Source organism: Juglans microcarpa x Juglans regia, chromosome 3D (genome assembly GCF_004785595.1).
Source record: "Juglans microcarpa x Juglans regia isolate MS1-56 chromosome 3D, Jm3101_v1.0, whole genome shotgun sequence".
NCBI classification, from domain to species: Eukaryota; Viridiplantae; Streptophyta; class Magnoliopsida; order Fagales; family Juglandaceae; genus Juglans; species Juglans microcarpa x Juglans regia.
Genome location: NC_054598.1, coordinates 5,025,741 through 5,049,359, shown reverse-complemented (window position 1 = coordinate 5,049,359; position 23,619 = coordinate 5,025,741). Strand labels below are relative to the sequence as shown.

Below are 23,619 nucleotides of genomic sequence, written 5' to 3'. Positions count from 1 at the left end.
AAGTTGGTGACTATAAGCAATTCAAAGATAACATAAAAACTTATATTACAACACTCAATTGCCTTGTACATTCAAGAGACATATGCAACAATTAAAGGAAGAATATGGCCATGTATTTTAATATCACAATGGAATTTATTATAATCACTATAAAGTCTTGAACTCCTATCTATCTCCCACGCAATACATGATTATATTAACCATCTTTACGCACACAATCTTAGTTATTACACATTGTATTTTTTAAAAATTAATTAATTAATTTTAAACATTCTTGTTCAATCTAACTTATTATTTTTTTTAAAAAAATTAATATTTGCTATACTATTAGTAGCAATGCCTCTTCTCTTAAAAAAAAGTGGATTGAGGTATCTCTAATCTACGAAATTACTTATATTACATTTGTATAATGAGATGATGTCATATATTTTATAAATATTAGTAAATAATAAAAAATAATAAATAATTGTACAGTATCAAACTAGTTCTTTAATGACTGGTGCTTCGCTTGAGAATCAGATACGGAAAAGTATTCTTCAAAAAAATAAAAAGAAAAGGAAAAAGATACGGAAAAGTATAGGTGAAAATGACAGACTTTCATTTGCTTTGCAAATTACAGTGCAGAAATATAAAAAAGTCATCTTTAGCAACTTTATTAAGCCGTTGAGAGAGAAAATAGTTTCCTTCCTTCCTCCCTCCAAAAAACAGAGACAGAGAGAGAAGAAAAACTATAGCCAACAAAAAAAACCCCTGGTAGATTTGGATTGGGCGGAATAACGGAGGTCAAACCGCTGATGGCACACACCCGGCAGCGGACCTGTTTCTGGTTCTGGTTCTGGTTTTCGTTCAGTGTCTTGAGAGTCAGCCCAATCATCTAGCCAGCGGTCTAGCCCCTGCCTCGCGCTCGTCGACCACTTTAACTCTGCAGCTCAGACTTCATCTCTTCATAGAATCATAAACAAAATAATTTCTCTAATCTCTGTCGTTTTTGTTGTGTTTTGGTTTTTTTTTTTTTTTTTGGGGGGGGGGGGGGGGGGGGGGGGGGGGGGGGGGGGGGGGCGTCTTGTTCTACATTAGAGCAAGAGAGTTCGAGAGTCCAAAGCTATTCCTGAATCTTGACTAGACCAGGCTTCTGTTTTTTGCCAACTTTCTCTCTCTAAATTATTGTTCTTATTCTATTTCCCATTTTTAAAGAATTTTGTCTCTCTTCCCGATCTCTCTCCCACCGCCTCTCTTTTGTCAACCGAAGAAACTGCACAATTGACAGGGTAGGTAGAGAGATAAAGAGACAGAAAGAGTGAGAGGGAGAGAGACCTACAAAGCAGAGAGAAGGGGAAAGCTAAGAGAGGCCAAAGTTTGAGGTAAGTTTTTTTGTTTTTTCTCCTTTATAGAGAGAGAGAGAGAGAGAGAGAGCGAGAAAGATTAAAAATGCATTTTGGTGTATTGGGTATCTTTGCTTGTGATTCTTGTAGTCAAGGATACATACGCTTGTTGAACATGCATATGTGTGTGAGAGGGAGAGAGATGGGTGAGTTTGGATCTTTGGGTTAGCATTCATAAGCCATGGTGGATCGGCGAAGCATAGTATCGTTTGGGTTCTTGTTATTGTTGCTATTCGAGTCCACATTAGAACAGACCGAGCCTCTGAGTTCACACACTGAGCGAGCTGCTCTGCTCGAACTCAGATCGTCGTTAGGGTTAAGAAGCAAGGACTGGCCCCGAAAGGTCGACCCTTGCTCAGGCTGGCGCGGTGTGACTTGCCAGAATGGTAGAGTCATTGGGTTGAACATTTCTGGTTTTCGAAGAACCCGGATTGGTAGGCAAAATCCACAGTTTGCTGTTAATGCCTTGGTCAATTTGACGCTCTTGTCGTCCTTTAATGCTTCGAATTTCTGGCTCCCCGGGCCGATTCCAGATTGGTTTGGGTTTCGAATGGCGGCCCTCCAAGTACTTGATCTTCGTTCTTGTTCTGTTAATGGTGATCTACCTTCGAGTCTTGGAAATTTGACCAACTTAACTAGTCTGTACCTATCTAAGAATAACCTCACTGGACAAATTCCTGTTACTTTTGGTCAATTGTTACGCCTCTCTGTTCTTGATATTTGGGGGAATTTTCTTACCGGATCGATTCCTGCGCCCATTGCATCTTTAGGAAATCTTTCATTTCTTGATATGTCTTCGAATAACTTATCTGGGTCGATTCCCCCAGGCATTGGGACCCTAGTAAAGCTTCAGTATTTGAATCTTTCTAGCAATAATTTGTCATCTTTGATTCCTCCTCAATTAGGGGACCTTCAAAACTTGGTTGACCTTGACCTCAGCTTCAATACTTTGTCCGGGTCGTTGCCTATGGATCTGAGAGGGTTGAGGAATTTGCAAAATATGATAATTGGGAAAAATTTTCTTGATGGATTGTTGCTGGATGATTTGTTTGCTCCCTTAACGCAGTTGCAGTCAATAGTTCTGAGACACAATGGTTTTACTGGTGGTCTCCCTGACTTCTTGTGGTCAATGCCTGAGTTGCGTTTACTTGATATCTCTAACAACAATTTCACTGGCATGTTGACCAATTCTAGCTCGAACTTGAATACCATTGCTTCTATACTCAACATTTCTCACAATATGTTCTATGGAGGTCTTACGCCTTCACTGAGAAGATTCAGTATCATTGATCTGTCTGGAAATTACTTTGAAGGCAGTGTTCCAGACTATGCACGTAGTAATGCATCTCTTGACAACAACTGCCTCCAAAATGTGTCGAGCCAAAGGACTTTGGTAGAATGCTCATCATTCTATGCAGAGAAGGGTCTGACTTTCGATAATTTTGGACGTCCAAATTCCACACAAACTCCTGCAGCAGGAAATTCGGGAAAGAGCAATAGAAAGACAATCATATTGGCCGCAGTTTTGGGTGGACTTGGTTTTGTGCTTTTGGTCATGTTCGTCGTATTTTTGCTATTATGCACCCGTAAGAGGGGTGCTACAAATCAAAGAGGGGTTGGTGTGGGGCCAGTTCCTCCTGAGGGTAGTGAACCACCTCATGGATTGGTGATTAACTTTTCTAGTCTAGGAGAGACATTTACATATCAGCAACTGCTTCAAGCTACAGATGAATTCAGCGAAACAAGCCTCATCAAACATGGCCATTCAGGCGATCTCTTCCAGGGTGTTTTGGAGAATGGGATCAATGTGGTCATCAAAAGGATCGATCTTCGTACAATTAAAAAGGAAACGTACCTTTCGGAATTGGATTTCTTTAGTAAAACTTCACATGCAAGATTGGTTCCCTTTTTTGGACACTGCCTAGAGAATGAGCAGGAGAAGTTCCTGGTTTACAAGTATATGCCAAATAGAGATTTGTCCAATTCCTTGTACAGGAAAAGCAATTCAGAGGATGATGGTTTACAGTCATTGGATTGGATAACAAGACTGAAAATTGCAACAGGAGCTGCGGAGGGTCTATGTTATCTGCATCATGAATGTACTCCTCCACTTGTGCACAGGTCTTTCAAGACTCTTGTTACATTCCATTCTTTCCGTCCCATTATTCCCTTATGTTTGTCTGTACGATTAGAATATCATATCTCATGTCCACCTGTAATTCGCAAGCAAATTTGACATGCATTTAAATTTTGTTGAAAGTCAGTGGCTATCTGGTGGCATGCTAATAAATGAATGTACCCTAATATGAATGAAAATACAGCTAACTAGTTTTCCAGTAGGACAGTTCCTTTCTATTGGGGGAAGTAGTGACATAGCTTTCTTTTGGTTATTGAAGAGATGTTCAAGCAAGCAGTATACTTCTTGATGATAAATTTGAGGTGCGGCTAGGCAGCCTGAGTGAGGTCGTTGCTCAGGAAGGGGATACTCATCAAAACAGAATAACCAGATTGCTGCGGTTGCCACAGTAAGTAGTCTATTGATTGATCCATATGTTGATGGTTGATAATTTTCAAAACTTTGACTATACCTGGATGTGCTTTGTTGCATCTCCTCCTCCCCTTGCATGAATGAGGTGGAGGTTGAAATCTTGGGTCTAATATCAACCAGGTGCGCATGGAAATGAGATTAAAAGAACCTTAGATATGAATGCCATATAAATTCTTATTTACTCACTTGTTAAGGTCCTTGTTGTATTTTACTTTCTACATTCTTGTTGGCCACTAATGGGAAACCAGCCTGTAGTTTCTTCTGTATCCGTTGGACCATTATGTGCGGGTTCTTTTTAACTTGCTTTAATAGTGTTTTCTTTTGCCTTTAAAATGCAATTATGACATACCTCTTGAACCTTTTTTTTCACCTATTCACTTGATGAAGGGGGTTAATGTTTGAAATGGTGTGTCAACAATGCTTGTTGCAGAAAAGCAGTGACATGCTTGCTAATGAAAAGTATAATTTTTATTTTGATATGACACCATAAATGCACATGTATATATTAGACATATATACACCTGCATTTAGACATTCCATACAGCTATCACAAAAATATATTAGACATTGTATAGTTGCTGTATTGCTTGCTTATTACGTACTAAATCATACCCCCTTATTATCAGCCTTCAACTTTGATGTAGATTTTTTGTATTGATGATGCCTATATGCCCCCCACCCCCACCCCCAAAGAAAAAACATTTTCATGATATTTTCCTCTTCTCTATGTGCAGGTCATCGGACCATGGTGCTTCTGGTAAGTACATTTTTAATTGTACCCTCATATCAAGTCTCCAGATCGGTTTTGCTTCCTAGTTTGCTTCATAGATTTTTATCTATTTGAGTAGAAATAGCCATTTGCTTATATCCTCTGTATAACCTTTTATCTGGCTTGTGTTATTTAATGCTTTGAACTATTCAAGCTTTGGACTTGGAGCATAAATCATATTCCTTGCATCATAGATGATCCTCGTTGTCTAAAAAACTTAACCATTCATGTTTATATTCCAAGTTTACTAGTCCTGGTCATTTCATCTGGAGTTATACTCGGCATAGCAGTAGGTTCAAGAACTTGGATATCCTTCACCGATAAGTGTACAAGTGTTTACATGGGCTTTGGTTGTAAGAGGGAAACACGTCTCATGATTAAGTGGTAGTTGGTTGGTCGTCAAAATCTTGAGAGGTTGGGTGGTCTATGCTTGTCTTTGTTTGAATGAGGTCATTGGATATTTTAAATTGAATCAAGCAATCGTTGAATCATAATTGATTCAAGATGAGTCAATTTTTTTATAGATAACTTCCTAGCTCATACTTTCTTTAATTGTTTGTTTCTGAAGACTCTCATAGTTTGCCTGACCTGCAGTGACCCAAACAAAAAGAGAGAAAAAAAACTGGAATGCTTAAAAGTTTAAAGACTTTTATTATTATTATTATTATTATTATTATTATTTTCCCGTTAAGCTTTAAAGTTTAAGACTTACATTTGCTGGAGTGCTTTATGTCATTTAGATTACCCCTGTAGTTGAGTACTAAAATTGCTTTTTTCTTGAATGTCTAGGTCCACTGACAGCAATATGCTCCTATGATGTTTACTGTTTTGGCAAGGTGTTACTCGAACTAGTAACCGGTAAACTTGGAATCAGTGCCACTAGTGATTCCCAAGTTAAGGAATGGTTAGACAATACACTACCATACATCAGTATAAATGATAAGGAACTTGTGACAAAAATTGTGGATCCATCCTTGATCATAGATGAGGATCTATTAGAGGAAGTTTGGGCCATTGCTGTTGTTGCCAGGTCTTGCCTAAATCCAAAGCCTTCAAGACGACCCCAAATGATGTACATCCTTAGAGCTTTGGAAAATCCTTTGAAGGTAGTCAGGGAAGAAAATTCCAGCTCTGCAAGGCTTAGAACTACCTCTTCCAGAAGGTCTTGGAATGCTGCTACTCTGTTTGGTAGCTGGCGCCAGAGCTCATCTGATGTTACAGTAATTCCAGCAGCCTCAACTCATAGAGCAGAAGGAACGAGTAGCTTGAAACATTCAGGAACCACGCGGTCACAAGGCAGTGACCAACATGGTGGGGGTGAACTCTCATCCTCGCACAGACATTCCAAGGAGATATTCCCCGAACCATCTGTTGATATAGAAAGACCAGATCAGGAATAGGGCATTGGAGGAACGAGTGGTCTTGATTCTTTGTCAATAATACAGCAGGCTTCCCATTTGAGTGCTTGTTTGCTGGTACCCTGCATGCCTTTCTTATCGTGGAGATAAGTGGGATTTCGAGCCTGTCAATGGAGACAGATACAGAGGTTTCATGAAAATTATCATCTTCGGAGGGTGCATTTATCTAGTGGATGGGTCTGGATAGAAAGAATTTTCAAAGGAGGGTTTAATGGGTGCCAATGATAAATAGGATTCTTATATGTTCTGACAGCATGTTCTTCTTGGATGGAACAAGCTACAATTTTTAGCTGGAATTTATTTTTTTCTTTTTCTTTTTTGTCCTCTCGTGGGATGTAAATTGTAATTGTCAAAGGTTGTTAGATTCGAATTGGATTCTTAGTTTGGTGCAAAATGAGGGAAGGGCGAAGGAAAAAGGAAAACTCAGATGAAAGATTATACTTGGGCTTTGTTTACTTTCACAAAATTTTTTATTTCATTTTATCTAATCATTACAACTTTTTTAAATTTTCACATACAATAAAATAAATAATTCAACTTTTTGAAATTTCCAAACAACATAATATTAAAAAAAATATAATCTAATAATATTTTATTCAACTTTCAATTTTTATAACACCTCATCTTATTTGTGAAAACAAATAAGATCTAAAATTTTCATATTTTCTTGACTATACTACCAATTGAAATAATAGTTCTTATAACGTTTTAATTTAGAGAATTGTTTACCATGGCAGCTAATGGCTACAGTTAAAAATCTCAGCTCAGGTCCTCAATTGAATTTAAACAAAAAAGAAAACATGGTTCTGCAGTTTTTGGTTTTGCTAGAATATTTGGTTCTTCAGAGTAGAAACAAGAAGAAAGGGAAATGGAAACAAATTGGATTGGAAGAATGTAAATAATGGCTTGATAAAGTATATATCGATCTCTAATCATTTATTATACTTAAGCATTTGCTTGGTTACGCAATTTAGATAAGATTATATGAGATGTTTTGTTGAAATTTAAATAAAATATTATTATAATATAATTTTTATTTTAGGATTTAAAAAAGTTAAAATTTTTATTATATTTTGTATATAAAATTAAAAAAATTATAATAATTAGATAAATGAAATAATTTGATTTTGGATGACCAAACTAGCCCCATTAAGGCATTAATAGAAACGACGCAATTAACAAAAGATAAAAAGGGGAAAAAAGAGAGATAAGGTCCCACCGAGATTTGAACTCGGGTTACTGGATTCAGAGTCCAATGTCCTGACCACTAGACCATGGGACCTTGTTGTTTGTCGAGTGCAAAACATTTTATTTGATTAAAAAAATAGTTTATGTATTCTCTCATTTTTCCACTTCCTCTATCCAATTCCATTATTACCATTGGCACTTGAGCGACAGAATCAGCGTATAGGCATGCCCAAGCAAGAATGCTGTATTGTCCACCCCACACTCACTGCCCTTCCCTCCCTCCATATCCTAACTCAACCATCATCTCCTCCTCTCTCAACCATCCGAACCAAGACCGCCTTCTCCTCCGCAGGCACAACTCCAAATCCACCGTCCTTCTCCTCCGCCACCTCTCCCCTTCCCAAGACCCCTCCCCCGAGCCACCTCCCCAATACCGACACCATGACCACTCTATTCCTGAACAACAAGAAGATGACCAATCCCAGCTTCTACAACTCTCTCTCGCAACCAAACGCACCCCACAGTTCCCCGGCTCCATCTACGTCCAGTCCCCCAGCGACCCCGACGTCCATACTTCTCTGCCGCCTCTGCGGACCCTATTACAAGGCGAAGCTGGCGGTGAGGAGGAAGACGACCACAAGGTTATAGCTCGGGCCCTAGACATTCGCCGCAAGGTCACCGCTGAGATTTTCAAGGAAGCCATGCGAAAGGGCAAGTTTGGAATCACATACATAACCAATTTGACTAATAGGCTCGCTGCTTTCATTGATTATGTCATGGTCGAGGCCGCGGCCATGAAGCGCTTGCCTGAGTTCTCCGAATCCACATTCAACTTCCGGGCCAAGACCGTCATTCAGGACTCTAACGTAGTGCCCCTTATAAGGTAGGAAGGAAAAAGAGCTAAACTGGTTACATTTTGTTGTAGTTTTGGTTTACTCCGGCGTCGAAACGGCCTTTTTTTTTTTTTTTTTTTTTTTTTTAATTTATTTATTACGGTATTGCAGCCTAAATTTGTTGAGTTTTCGTACTTCATGAATGGACTATCTAGCCTATTTTGTTTGCGATGAAGTTATATATATGTTTCGATTTGATACCCCAAGTTGTCATTTTGGTTGGATTGAAGCTGGCGATTCGATGTGAAAGAAGGGGTTTAAAAGGCTTATTATGCTGATTTTGTTTCCTGAATTCTCTACAGGTGGTTGAAACATAATTCAGTGTCGTATCCGAAAATCGGGAAGCTAATTTCGATGTCAAGGGGGAAGATTGAGTCCATAAGACGTGTAGTTGAGTGGTTGAAGTCGATTCATGTCAAGGGGGAATTTCTTGGGGTTACGCTCACCAAAGCCGGAGAGAATCTTTTGGAGCTCAGCAATGATGAATTGGATGAGATCGTTGATTATCTAGAGAGCAATGGAGTTAGGAGGGTTTGGATGGGTTATGTTGTGAGCCGGTGTCCCCAGTTGCTGTCTTACAGCATGGAAGAATTGCGATCACGTGTCCAGTTATTCTTGGATATGGGTATGAATGACAAGGATTTTGGAACGATGGTCTTCGATTATCCCAGGGTACTTGGCTACTATACTCTGGAAGAGATGATTGAAAAGGTATCCGAGTCCCTCAATGCTCATTCATGATTTTGGAGTCTCTTTGCCACTGTGCTAACCACTTTGTATAGACATTGAGTGAGACCCTGCTCATGTTTTCCAGGTTCGTTATCTAAAGGAATTTGGACTTTGTACCGAGGAGGTTGGCAAATTACTAGCATTTAAACCATATTTGATGGGCTGTAGCATTGAAGAAAGATGGAAGCCTCTTGTTAAGTATCTGTACTACCACGGGATTTCCCGGGATGGTATGAAGAGAATGCTTATGGTTAAGCCAATAATTTTCTGTGTAGATTTGGAGGCGACCATTGTGCCAAAGGTATGCCCCTTGCTAGTTATGTTGTGCATGTGTTTCGAAATTGTTGTAAATAACATATTATTACTTGGGTTGACTTGCAAACTTGTGGAATTCTTTTGTTTGGAGTTCCTCTTAATAATTCTGGTCACATTCCTTGAGACTTTCTCTCCTTATATTAATTTCCCAGTAATTATTCTTGACATACATGCTTAATGAATTCTTTGAAGAATGAAGCGGACACATTTTATATCAGATTGTGTTGCCGTTCACAAACTAAATTGTAAACTGATATTCACTTTTCTTTCATCGTGAAGGTGCAATTTTTTCAGGACATAGGCGTTCGAGGTGATGCAATTGGCAACATGCTTGTAAAGTTTCCTGCATTACTAACATACAGTCTCCACAAGAAGATCCGGCCTGTGGTTTGTTTCTTTCTTACAATCCCCCCACACCAAAGAAAAAAAAAAAAAAAAGCTAAGGAAAAAAAAAATGAAAAGCAGACGAATTTAAGAAGATTGGGACCTTTTCTGACTTTTCACGATTAATGCTTGCATGAAAATGCTAGTTGGTTATATTTGTTTCTGCTGTCTTGTACTACCTGTCCAGGACAATTATATATAATATCAACCTCTCATGACCTACTGAAATTCGGGTATAATTCAGGTCATTTTCTTGATGACTAAAGCTGGGGTCAATGAGAGGGATATTGGGAAGGTTATAGCTCTGGCACCAGAACTCTTAGGTTGCAGCATAGTGAAAAAGCTCGAGGGTAATGTGAAATATTTTCTGTCACTTGGCATACATACTCGACAACTGGGTGAGATGATTGCTGATTTTCCCATGCTGCTCCGGTACAACGTAGATGTCCTCCGTCCCAAGTATCGTTACTTGAGGAGAACTATGGTCCGCCCTCTGCAAGATCTCATCGAGTTTCCCAGGTAACACAGAACTGTGTTGACCTTGAGTTAATTTTAAACTCTTGCCTATGTTTCTTCATGCTGTTTCTTAAAATTAGTTGGATGATCAATCATGTTCAATGTCAAGTAAAGGACCTTCCATAATTGAATGAGATCAAGGTCCTAGTCTTAAAATTTGAAAATTCAGAAATGATCCTTGTTTGGCTCAGAAACATGGCACAGCATTTCAAGCTTTTGGGCGACAGAATCAAGTGTTGGTTCTAGTTTTTGCTTTGTTTTTAAATTTTTTCTTACTACCTGTGATCTTCTTTGCTTTATGTTATAATGAAATTTCTGCAGGTTTTTTAGCTATTCTCTTGATGGCCGAATAATTCCAAGGCACAAGATTTTGGTGGAGAAGCAGATAAACTTAAAGCTGCGCTACATGTTGGCTAGCACTGATGAAGAGTTTGAGAAAAAGGTTGAGGCTATTGTGGAGAAGCGTAGAAGGTTTGAAGCTGGTCTTATCTATGACGATCTCCCTGCTTCTCAGGCAACTGACGATCCTGCAGAGAACGTTAACACCTCTGTGGTAGCGAGGCAAGAGAGTAATTATGAAACTCAATCCATCTAAGGGCGGTGGCATACTAATAATTTGTGTTTTGAGGTCAAAACCAGCGGATCCCAGAATTTTGGGTGTTCTTGGAAGGCAATAGACGTGCTTCAGGAATGCAGAATGACGTGCATTCTGCGATAAAAATTGGCAAACCCTTTGAGAGAGAGAGAGAGAGAGAGAGAGAGAGAGAGATGCATTGGTATGGAAAGACGACGGTAGTCTTCTTGGGAAAGGAAAAACAACTTCCTTTACGAGGATCAGAACTCGTCCTGCGAGCCGGAAATAGTCACGACTCCTATATGCGGGTCAGCACGCTCTACTCGAGGTTCAAGCTCCATCACAGCTGGTATTACCTTCCGTAGTGGCAGCGCCATGTTTCTGCAGACGCCCCTCTGGCATTTCCTTTACTTTGATGTTAGAAAAGAAGAAGAAATGTAGTGCTAATAACATAGTTCTTCTTCTCCTATGTTCAACATCAAATCGATGACTAGGGTTTGAATTTTATATCTGACCATCTCGTAGATATGCCAATGCAGAAGAACGCGAATTGATTAACAATCAATGGGGTTTGCTCCTTTCAGATGGATCTCGCCGTATAAACATTGCCACCATATATGGCTTCTCCGTGGCCTATGATAACGAAGGATAACAGTTGGTATCTCACTGACCTATGGCTTGTATCATTCACAAAATTTAAGGTTTATTTACCATCCTTTTAACTATCACTTCCTGTCGGTAGTATCAAATGATTGCTATATAAATAGAAGTAATTTATTTAATCAATTAATACCAACACATCAAGAGATGAGATGATGCAATAATGGTCATTAAAAAGAGATATATAAATCCTTAAGAATTGGTTCAAGTGGTAAAGGCTTGGACTTTGGATATGCTCTCCCTAGGTCTAATGTTCAAATCCTATGGAGTGCAAACAATCTCTAGAAGTCATCGGACTGAGAGATTTTCTCTTTAAATTATCCGAGATACATTTGAGGAAAACTTCTTACCGAGGACTTGTTCACTCCCGAGATTAATTGGGACACTATTCCTAGACACCCGGTGCCACTCAAAAAAAAAAAAAAAAAGAGATACATATAATCTTTTCCGCATTGAATCCACACATCCCTTAAATAAGATCAACGAAAATATAATAGTAGTTAAATTTTGAAACTGCAAGATCGCTCCCCGTTTTAGCTATATATTCAGGGGCGATATGCTCTACTACAGTGTGAGGTGCCTCAACATAATCATAGCCTTCAACTAATTACACCACTTAGAAAAACTCACATAGTGCATGTAAAGTCAACAAATACTTAAAAGGGGCGTTGAGATGAATCTAATCAAGCAAATAATTATTATAAGGGGATGAAGAACAAGTGTTTCCCCGTTACTTTAGCTAATAATATCGATCCAATGTTTTCAGAAAAGCAAGGGATTATAAATAAAAGGAAAACTTTTGCAACAGAAATACAAAAGCACCATCCCTCAATCAACTCCTAGTCGACATATGGGGTTTGCCTTGATGAGACCAAGATCCACCTGCAAAAAAAAAACAAGAGGCAAAAATGAATGAACTAAATCCATGATTGGACAAAATCCCATCAAGACAGTAAGAGCATAAAGTAATTACCTTGTGCCCAAACAGGTCCCTGATGTTATTAATGCCATAAAGGATCATAGTCGGTCTGGTTTTAAGAGAGGAAAAAGAATCTGTCAAATTTTTAGCATTGTCTAAACGGAAGCTTGTATTAGACATTCCCTTTCCTACTGAAATCTATTCAACTCTTCGTTCTCTCTCTTGAACTAACAACAAATTTATCTTACCTTTCAAGGGAAAGGCCCCAGGCAATAACACGAACATCTTCTGGTAATCCCATAGGAAGCAACATCTCAGGTCTAAACATTCCAGAATTTCCAACCTCTACCCATTTCCCAAAGCCTTCATGATAACTGATAGCATAAAGGATAATACATGAAAGTTCTCAAAGCCAAGGTTGAAACAGCCTTGCTAGATAAACTAATAATTCAGTACCTGAAAATCTCCATGCTAGGTTCTGTATATGGGTTATAAGCAGGCTTGAAACGCAGCTTGGACATGCCTGAAAACAAGAGACGGGATTAAAAATGTCAAAAACTTTTTTTATTATAGCACTGCCTCAAATATACAATACCGTCATTAATAATTAATTCTCCATGTCCACTATAGCAATAGTTTATACCCAACAAAACCATCATCAATCTTCATTATAGAAGAAATGCAAGTGCTAACTTCTTTGATGAAGTGCACATAATGAATTTTCAGCAAATGTTCGCATATTACCCAGACGAGAGAAGAAGTCGTGCAGGACTCCTATTAAGTCACCAAGAGTAAGTCCTCTATCGCATATCAGACCTGAAACCAGATAGGTCATAAATTAATGAAAAGCAGAATATCATAATTTCCATTAGGTTTTAACACTAGTTACCACTAACACTGCAACCGAGTCCAGACTGAGTCCCAGCAGTGCTAACAATGAACAGAGGCTGTTCATCAGGTCAACATGAAAAGCAACTAGCACTTAGCCTGGAGGTTTGCAACTTGAGTGGAAAGAAAAAAAATTGATAGGTAAACAAGATTTTATTGATCATAAGAATAGGCAACAGCCCAAGTATACGAGGCATATACAAGAGCAATGCCTAAGCGTGCTAGGCAACTTGCGTGAAAATTAGCCCACCAGAAAATACCAGCTAAGCCTAGCATTCTGTAAATAGCCACAAATAATCCAGCCAAACCTGAAACTAGAATGTTTGGTGTGCCAATTCAAGGATCCAGACGTTGGATACAAAAATGATCACCTACAAACCCTCAATCCAATCTAGAGTACTATGACAGGCTGAGGTGAACACGGGCAGTTCGTCCCCTTCTATTACAGTAATAATGTCAAGTTGTTTTCAGAATAAGGTGGTCAGTAAAGTCGGGTGGTACTCGACCTAACTTGAGAATATTAGTATACCGACCATTTTTTGCAAGGTAGGTAACCCAGTATAACCCGAAAATAGAAACACAGGTTTGGCTTCAATCGGACATTTGACGAATGGTGACAGTTGCAGGAACTAGAACACTCACATCATATACCAATGCTTTGAACTAACAAGTCTTAAAGTATAATGATAGACTGTCCCGACATAATAAATATTATACTACCAGTGAACATCCAAGGACATTCTAATCCCAATATTTCTTTCTTGTGGAGGATTTGATGTGAAAGAAATGGGTGTAGCTTTGAGGAGGGTGAAAAAAGGGTGTCGGAGCTCAAGTCCTCATTCCTCATAACCCTCTTTCATTGGATAGTGATCCAAAACAGTGTTCATTTTCTATTTCTTCTTTTTAAGATTAACTTGCACTTTTCCCTTTTCCTAGCTAGTTGGATCTCCTGTATAATGAATTGGGGTAATACCCTTTCTTCAGATTAATAAATTTTTTATCCTACCTATAAAAAAATAATGTATATTGATGTGTAGGTTACACAATCACATATTTAATAGCTTGTAAATACCTTCTATCTGGTGGAACTCAGCAAGATGAGTTCGATCTACCGCTTCATTTCTGAAAACACGATCAATAGAGAAGTATCTTTTGGGAGTAAACGGTTTCTGCATACATAATCAGTAGAGGAAAAAAAATTATGAACAGTTTATTGGGATTTATTTAATTTGACTGTACTTTTTTTATTTAATCGGTAATTTGACTGACTTATTTAAAGCCTTATAATCCAACTCTCGTATATTAACAAAGAAAAAGGAGGTAGACTCAGGAAGACAAAGGAGCCCAGGCTCTAGGGATGATAATTTTACATGCTGTAGCAAATTACCAACACTAATAAGGTAACGACTCAGAACTATGATCGCCCAAAGGCTGTGTTTCACCAGGAAAGAAAACAATACCGAAAAGACTACTAAAATATTTCTCACTATTTGTTTTTTAATTTCCCAGTTTGTTTGCAGTGAGCTGAATAATAAAGGTACTGACAATCTGCATTCTCAACAATTTGCATCATAGAATGTCCCAAGTCAAATTGTAAGCCCCAAACTCTCTGTTTGTGCCTTTACAGGAAAAAAATCTGTTCTTTGAAAGAAAATCCAGAAAGCCACTTTCCTTCGTCACCTACTATATAGGACTTTCTTTTTAAGATTGTCAAGAAATTCCTATCACCAGAAAGGATAAAAACTAAATCTTTTGCAGAATTTCTCAGTTTGCCTTGATTTTCCTCAAGACAAATACAACCTAAGGCATTACAAATAAGGATACCAGCTTAAAAAAATAATTAGCATATAAGAAGACAATTCCTCCTCTCCCTCCCCCTTAAAACTTATCTTAGTGACAATAGTTTATGATTGAAATGAAATAGTAAATTGAACGGACACATTAAAACAGTACAGCACCTGGGCGAGCAAGTAAAGCATCCTGGTTGAAATGGCTGTTGTGTGTGTTCGCAGAAGGTTTTTGTTTGCTTCGTCTCTGTTCCAATCATATTCATATCTGCAGGGGAGGATAATGATGGAGTAATAATGCAGAGACATCCAGAACAAATAACTGAATAAATATGAAAGAAAATGTCATACCCTCTGGACCCATAACCACCAGACTCATGAACACGCTTCACCCGCTCAACATAATCTTCAGGTAGTTCCTTTGTGATGGCAGGAACTATATGTGAATGACAAGTAAATATCAGAAGGAAAAAGGATGGAGCAGGTCAAGCAATCAAGTGACACAAACCTTTCATGTAGAATGTATCGTGTGAATCACGGGCAGGGTGTTGTTGAGGCTGGAACAGTGCATCAAAGTTCCAGAAACTGCAAGTGAAACAGAAACAGGAAATAAGAGCGTTGCAAAACTGGACTCTTAAAGCAGAGGGATGCAATAATATTTTTTTTTTTTTGAGAAGTAAGAAATCTTTATTAAACAGAGGGATGCAATAATTAGAATCCAAAAGAAGAAAACATAACAAAAGATTTGGAAATATATCAAAATTTGCCCCCAGAAGTATAAAATAAAAAAATAATGAGCCGGTATGCATATTTTGTAATCTAAGTTCATTGCTCTACCAAGCACTAAATGCATTGGAGCTTTCTAAGTGAGACCAGCTGTTTAAAACAATAGAATCGAACATATATTGGGTCTTATGACATTAGGAAAATAATATTTCTAAGAGATTATGAAGGCTTCTCAAAATTCTGTTCAAATAAAAATTGTTCTTTACATTTAAGAAAGCATCATAGAGCAATTAATGCTCTCTATTCACCATTTCATATTAGAATACATTTGAATATCTTTTCTGACAAAGCATCCACTTAGGGATCTGAGACCAGATAAAAGTAAAACTGTGGAACCTCCTATCACAAGTGAAAATAAATAGTTACACATAGAGATAAGCTAATTTTCCAAGAAAAGAAGGAAAGAAAAGCCACCTGCTCTCAACGAATCTGTCTGTAGGCATCTCCTCAAACCTGCAGCAAGGAGCAGACGGAGCTAAAAAAAAATTATCAAACTTAAAAATAGGTATGATGCCAAAACACAAATGTGCGGGATGTTACAAAGCTCACATCTTACCCCATCTGAAGAAAAATCATCCTAAGTTGATGTCGAACCTGCAAATTGGGAGCCATGCAGAAGCATTATCATATTAACAATAACAACAGGGACCTCAATGTCCAAAACTATATCAAAGTTTATATGGCATTCACAAGAATCAAGTCCAAGAGCTTGGGAAGAAAAGTAAAGGCTTCAGTCAACCAAGAGAGGTCCAGACCTAACCATTTTTTCTATGAGCAATTAAAATTTCATTAAAAAGTGCAAAGGTGCACTCCAAGTACACATAATAGATCCAGATTTAAGGCACAGATACTTCAAAAGTGATGAGACATCCATGTATGATACATATCTGACACATGTACAGCTAGGAGACAATAAGATGTGTCCAATAAATGTAAATTAACTAAAATTGCTGGTACAGGAAATTGCTGGGACATGTTTAAAGTTACAATAAATTCATTTTTCTGATATTATTTTAAAGAGTAATGCTAGATACAAGTCGGGCATCGAAGACCCGTGCAAGCCATTTGAAAAAAATGTGGGGCCCGCCATAAAAAGTGGGGTTTTTTTTTTTTTAATTATTGGCACCAGGAACAGCATCCCGACTAATCCTAAGGTGCATAGGCCCTCGGCAAGGAGTTTTCCCCAATGCACCTCAGGTAATTCAAGGGAAAATCCCCCAGTCTAATGACTCCTAGAGATTTTTGCAACCAAGGGGATTTGAACCTTAGATCTAGGGGGAGCATACCTCCAAGCCCAAGGCCTTTACCCCTTGACCCAACTCCTAGGGGTTGTAAAAAGTGGGTTTTTCAGGTGGGTCCCCACTTTTTTCAAAGGGTTTGCACATCCTAGGCCCGCAAAGATCATTTTCCTATTTGAAAATAGTCTAAGGTCAAAGTTGAAATGAAAAAAAAAAAAAAAAAAAAAAAAAGAATCTGAAAAGGGGTTCTTGGTTTTCTTTTTCTAAGGAGAGATGATTAATTTGTGACATTGATGGCATTTTGAGGATGTTTATGAATCATAAACATGGTAAATTGCAATTGACCCATACTCTCAACATCATTTTGTGGGGTATGAATGTGCTCCTTTGATATCTACATCGCTTCTGAATTAGTCTTAGAAGTCGTTTCAAGTCTCTTGATGCTTCTTATTTATCTCTTAAACCAAAGATCGATTTATATCTATAATTAGAACCCCAAAGGGTTGGCCCAAGTGGTGAAGGCCTTGGTTTTGGGATATCAATCTCTTTAAGGTCCAAGGTTCAACACCTCATAGATGTAAACAATCCTTTGGGACCACACCCCCTGATGAAAAGCCAGCGATTTAATCAGTTCCGTGTAAGGAAAATTCCAAGGGTACGGTGCACGAGACCGGGGTTTACTCTGCTGGGGTGGGTCCGAAGGGCCCTCTGCCTTGGAGAGGTTCCCCAACATCTAAATAAAAATAAAATAAAATAAAATAAAACTATAATTAGGATGTCCCTGCTGCATCTTATTCAAATTTTTCAAGAGTTGCCATATTCTTTAAACACGGTAGATTGTAGTGTTGATTCATACACCATAATATTATGGGGATGCATGTGGTTCTTTGCTAACTATTATTTCTTCTCAACAAGTTTTACATGTCTCTTTAAACTTCTTGATGCTTATTGCTTATCTTATCTTTTGAACCAAATTAATAACTAAGTATCCTTTTTTTTTTATGACAAGGGAACCAACCCACGGCAGAGCCCTAAATTTATAAAAAGAGGTCCTAATCTGTATCCATATGGCATCAAGAATTTCCGTTGCACCAAGGGATCATTTTGCATCACTGATGACATTACTCACAGATTTTGCATATTTTTGTTCTCTTGAATTCTGTTATATAGTTACATGAAAATTGACGGAGTTGCTTCTCAGGACGTATTTACTGTGATCAGTTTGGTACTCATTATAAATAGAATAAAAGAAAGAGAAGAGATGATACAAAAAGAAAATCATATTCTTACCTTGTTCAGTGGGTGAAGATGACCACCTTCAATAGGCTGACCTTTTGCATTGAAGTTATACTCTTTGAACTCTAAGTTCTTCCATTCACCACTAAGTAACACAAAACCACGCAAGATGTCCAAGATAAGATTATCATAACAACTGTTTGCCACTATATATATTGTAAAATGCTCGTATCATCTATAGAGTATACATGATTAGCCTGAGCAAGTTATACCTCTGAAGCATCTCACGAGTCAAATCAGCAGCAAATTTCTTTCTTTGTGGAGCATATTCAGGACCCTTTCTCACTGAGTATCCATTCCATGTCCTACACACAAGTAGTTAAAAATTAGAAACGTGTTTTATTAAATGGAGTACCAAAGAAACAATTTTTGGGGGAGGGGAGGGGGGGGGGGGGTGTTCCAGAGCCCCAATAAAGTATGATTAAACACAAGGAAAAATGATTATTACTGTGTAGCAATAAGCTTTCTTCCTTTGAGAGCCTTGATATCATCTTGGTCAATAACCTGGAATCACAGAAAGTGAAAATGTTCTGATGAGTTTTTTTCCAAAAAGGCAAAAAAGATAATGAATAAGAACTATCATATTACAGAGGGAAAGGAAGTCGAGGACCCGCCAACTCTTAGGGATGGAAAACCATTTTTTTTATAATTTAAAATGGTGTATTGGTAACAGAGTGAAATTGCTAGGGACATCGGATCGGATAGAAAGGCAACACTTATTTCACTTATTTTGGTGTCCTAGTCCCATATCCAAGGGGCCTAAGTGGACATGGAAAAATTATCAAGGCATAAATATGAACTAGTAATAGTTCCCCCCCCCCCCCCCCCCCCAGGGGGTGGGTTGGGGGAGAAAGAGAGATTAAAAATTCCAAAAAACCTATCTCCTATCTCAACTTCGCTTCAAATTAACGAAGTGGAGGGAGTAATCCCATCAAAACCCCCACCTTCAGGCATCTTTCTACCTGTGAAACCTGACAGCCAATATCTCTGAAATAGTGGTTCAATTCCACCACAATCAAAGTGCTCCAAAATGCACGCGCTGCAACACCATCTTTACTTAATGTTATACCAATGCCTCTCTCACTTTTAACCAAGGCCCCCTACATGAAAGGCTTCATAATACATCAAATTCCATCTCCCCCCTTGCCATAGCCCATTCGTACATTGCCAAACTATCATCTCAATATATATATATTTTTTATAAGTACTATCATCTCAATAATTGACTGGCAGTTTCAACTTATCAGAAGAAAAATAAATACCTGAAGCCCTTTCAATCACTATTACTACTCATTAAATGATCTTTTTCTTTTTTTTGTGGGGGAGGGGGGGGGGGGGGGGAAGAAGAAGAAGAAGAAGAAGAAGAAGAAATGGGTTGATACATTTTTTATTTTAAATATACTAAGTACAAGCAATAAAGGCATAAACCAATTAACATGAGATGCACAAATTATATCAATGATAGAAAATTCATTGCATTTCTTATGCACCTTTCCACGTTCTATCTGTAGAAGCAAATCTTTGACCGTATCATCCACATGCTGGACCTACAGCACATAACAGCTTACAGTAATTTTTATTTTTATATATAAGTAAAACCTTACAGTGATTCTTATATAGAAAACGGTAAAACAATGTGCAGTATGAGTGAGTAACGACAGAATACAAGATTGAGCATCTTAAATAAACAAGCTTCCCTGGACCCATACTTGAAAACGAAACTTTCAAGCTTATATAACAAAAGGAAGCCAGAAAAACACCATTGACAAACCCTTTTTTTTTTTAATCAGTAAACCATATATTCAATAACCTCCACCATCAGAGAAATTGTCCGGCCATGAAGTACACATTGCATGTATTTATGGCTATTCCAAGTTCACATAATTTGTCCACAAACAACAATACCGATCTAGGTTATGTAAGTTACCTCTACCCTTTCCTCAGATACAAGAATGATAATTATGCAAACAAGTAAGTAAAGTCATGAAAATGAAAGCAAGGAGATTTGGGCATGATATGGTTGTATACTAGTGGATCTTTATTAGACCTCAACATGTCAGTGAATTATGATTAGTAGCTTTATAACAAAAATACACAGCCGCACGTTGGCCACAAAGCGAACTATTCTTTTGCCATTTACTTGTCAAAAAAACAAAAAATCAATTGAAGAAATAGTGGATAGGGTACAAAAGCTCAACAAGGAAACCCTAAAAAATAACATTATATAATACGAGATAAAAACAAAATTAAAAAAGGAACCTGCAGGTTTTGTATTATAGTCACCAGTTCAGGACTTCATAAGACATATCCAGGAACCCCATCCCCCCACCCCACCCCCTGGAAAGAAAAACAACAAAGAATCTAGCATATTTAAGTAACTCAAAAACTCTGTGTATGATACCTTTCTGGATACTAGTTGCTTTCCCATCTCCACCCACTTATTCTTTGCCGCTTGGGCACGACCTATCTTGAAAAGCAGCGGGTCAAGCTTTTTCTGCATCCAAAAATCAGTTTCAAGAGACGAATAACTAACAGTCGCAATATGAATCTTCACAAAAACAATTTTTTTTAATAAGTAAAGACTAGACCCAAGATTGATTAGAAACACAAGTTACTATAAATTAGAAAAAAAATATATTGTAAAGTGGCATGGAGTTCACACTCCAGTCACGGTATATCCCCCTTCCCCTTTTAAACTTCATTAAAATGAATTAATCGCTACATTATGCCTATGAACTCAGTGCTCTGAAGACAGAGCAGCTGTCATAGTATACTTCACAATTTCCGAAGCACTTTTCAGTATAAGAGAACAGTACTCACCTGCAACTCTTCCAACGGGATACCCTCTGGAGGTATTGCCAAGAACAGTTGCACTTCAGGTGATCCTGAGGCAGCATACGTCTTCCCCTCATCAGTTAGCACCCACGTCTCTCTCTTTATGTCCTGTATGATTCTCAAGCCACAGAAGCAGGGAAAATTGATTAACATCCACTAAAACTCCATGGGAGATTTTGGAGATGATAATGTGAGACTACACCAAATAACACGGGTCAATCATGTGAAAGAGCGTGATTCCACAAAACATCCATAGATTCTATACAACAGAATGACCACACCGAATCATCCGGCTATTCACGAGATTTTAGTTCTATGCATCAAAATTATCCTCTTCCCGTCCCTAGTGTAATTAATTAATCTTATTTTTCCCGAAATTAGTTATGTTGACACACATATTTGAATTATCAGTACCGACTAATTCTCTTAAGTTAACCCGATGAACGGGTCCATGAATTCATATTTGCAGTTACGGGTTTGTAATTGCAAACCCCATACATTCTATACACGAAAACAGTCCCAAACATAAATTCCATGATGCTCCAAGCATAAACATAGATTTATAAAATGAATTACAAATCAGAGCCAACGGGAATTTTTCTAGGAAAACAAAAAATAAAAGCCGTGGCTAACATAAAAATTTAGGACTTGATTCGCATTTTCGTGGTTTGGCCAAAAGGAAACGAGAGTTACTTTTAACTTTTCCTGTTCTCTCCCTGAAGACAGTATAAAAAAGACTGGAGTCCATAGCATGCATCAATCACATTGACATAAAAATCACGATGAGTAGCGAAAGGCAGAAGAGATAGTGATGAAGAGGAGAGTGGAAAGGAGGAGCACTAGAACCTGAGCATCAACGTATCTGAAACCGTGGAGGCTCTTGATGACGTTGACGACGTCGTCATGATTAAGTCCATGTTGGGCTGCGAACTCTCCCGAGTCTGCAATTTCTTGGTTCTTCGCCAGATACCCGAGAATCGTTTCCTCCGCCATTCCTACTCCACAACTGCGTTTCTGCTAAGCTCTCTTTACCCTATATAATCGGGAAATTTATTCTCTTCTCTCTAAGCACCATGGACGAAAGACGACTGCTGTTGGTTATGTGCGTAAATCGTGCAGATGAAAGGTAGGGCAAATTCCTAAATGGGCCCGGCCTGGATTTTTTATTTTTATTTTTTTTACAATGTTGGAATCGAATTTCGGAAAAAAGATTTAGAGTGTGTTTGAATGTTGAAATGAGTTGAGTTGAGTTGAGTTGAGATGATAAAATATTATTAGAATATTATTTTTTAATATTATTATTATTTTAGAATTTGAAAAAGTTGAATTGTTTATTATATTTTGTATTGGAATTTGAAAAAGTTGTAATGATGAGTTAAGAGTAGTTAAGGAACCAAACGAAGCCTTAAACTCCAACTCCTCCCAACTCATCTCAACTCATCATTACAACTTTTTCAAATTTCAATACAAAATATAATAAATAATTCAACTTTTTCAAATCTCAAAATAATAATAATATTAAAAAATAATATTTTATTATCTGAACTCAACTCAACTCTACTCACTTCAACATCCAAACACACCTTTAAACTCTACAAATGTCATTTTATAAGTTTTGCAATTACCTTTTTATCATCTTCGAATATGTCATTAAAAAAATTTAAAAAAGTTATTTTTCATATATTTTTTTTTAATATTTGATATCGATAAGTGTCATTACGTTCCTGCTGATATCGATAACTATTTTTCTTTCTTTTTTTTTCTTTTTTTTTTTTCTAATAATGTCCTTAGTTCTCGTTCTCGTAATAACAACCTTTTTTTTTTTAAAGGATATTTGGATTTTGGAGGTCTAATTAGGGGTGATAAACGGTCGGTTTGGATTGGAGAAATCAACCAGACCGGTCATTTCGGTTCGGACCGGACCGAGATTCCGAAAAGTTTCGGTCCAGTCCCAATCCAGGATTTTTCCATCCCGGATCGGACTTAATGAAAAATAAAAATAAAAAAATATTATATATTATTTATATAATAATTGTACAATTTATTATATAATTTTCATCTAACCTATCACTATTAACAATATAAAATTCTAAATATGTTATTAACACTTATTAATATTCTATTAATTAACTAATATATAGTATCAATTAGCTAATTATATAGTAATTATATAAATTAATAATATAATTTCTATCTAATTTATTATCATTAACCATTTTTATTGAGTTAATTACATAATCCACATTAATAAGTCACTTAATTTTAATTTAATATTTTTAATAAATATTTTTATTAATTGATTTAAAAAAAAAAGAAAAAAAAATAATTAGGCCAGACCAAACAGACCAACTAATTTACACCCTTAGGTCTAACCCACCCTTAGGTCTAACCCCTTGGAGCTGCGATTTTGGGTGGAAAACGTTTTTGGATATATTCTTACCATAACCTAAAGAAAAGACACATCGCATAATCAAGAAATTTAATATAGGGGCAA

At 37.4% G+C, this 23,619-nt stretch overlaps 3 protein-coding genes and 1 non-coding gene across 4 annotated transcripts; 2 read left to right on the top strand and 2 right to left on the bottom strand.

Annotated features, from left to right (window-relative positions):
- Positions 1 to 1,025: 1,025 nt before the first annotated feature.
- LOC121256330 (probable LRR receptor-like serine/threonine-protein kinase At2g16250) lies at positions 1,026 to 6,560 on the top strand. The gene is made up of 4 exons (XM_041157098.1): positions 1,026 to 3,503; positions 3,779 to 3,907; positions 4,665 to 4,687; positions 5,489 to 6,560. The coding sequence occupies exons 1-4, from the start codon at positions 1,564 to 1,566 to the stop codon at positions 6,097 to 6,099; spliced, it is 2,703 nt and encodes a 900-aa protein (XP_041013032.1). The 5' UTR covers positions 1,026 to 1,563; the 3' UTR covers positions 6,100 to 6,560.
- Positions 6,561 to 7,327: 767 nt separating this feature from the next.
- TRNAQ-CUG lies at positions 7,328 to 7,399 on the bottom strand. The gene has a single exon. It is a non-coding gene; the product is annotated as a tRNA-Gln (tRNA).
- Positions 7,400 to 7,461: 62 nt separating this feature from the next.
- Positions 7,462 to 11,274, top strand: LOC121256331 (transcription termination factor MTERF2, chloroplastic). The gene is made up of 6 exons (XM_041157099.1): positions 7,462 to 8,188; positions 8,501 to 8,909; positions 9,013 to 9,228; positions 9,522 to 9,629; positions 9,871 to 10,145; positions 10,464 to 11,274. Exons 1-6 carry the CDS (start codon positions 7,545 to 7,547, stop codon positions 10,735 to 10,737), a joined length of 1,926 nt encoding a protein of 641 aa, XP_041013033.1. The 5' UTR covers positions 7,462 to 7,544; the 3' UTR covers positions 10,738 to 11,274.
- A 776-nt stretch (positions 11,275 to 12,050) lies between these two features.
- LOC121256332 (phenylalanine--tRNA ligase alpha subunit, cytoplasmic) lies at positions 12,051 to 22,248 on the bottom strand. The gene is made up of 18 exons (XM_041157100.1): positions 21,972 to 22,248; positions 21,111 to 21,233; positions 20,692 to 20,784; positions 19,781 to 19,837; positions 18,739 to 18,794; positions 18,503 to 18,595; positions 18,285 to 18,375; positions 16,313 to 16,350; positions 16,171 to 16,209; positions 15,479 to 15,555; positions 15,322 to 15,406; positions 15,142 to 15,238; positions 14,256 to 14,352; positions 13,040 to 13,111; positions 12,752 to 12,818; positions 12,544 to 12,669; positions 12,350 to 12,404; positions 12,051 to 12,258 (listed from the first exon to the last, which is right to left on the bottom strand). Exons 1-18 carry the CDS (start codon positions 22,116 to 22,118, stop codon positions 12,205 to 12,207), a joined length of 1,467 nt encoding a protein of 488 aa, XP_041013034.1. The 5' UTR covers positions 22,119 to 22,248; the 3' UTR covers positions 12,051 to 12,204.
- Positions 22,249 to 23,619: the final 1,371 nt, after the last annotated feature.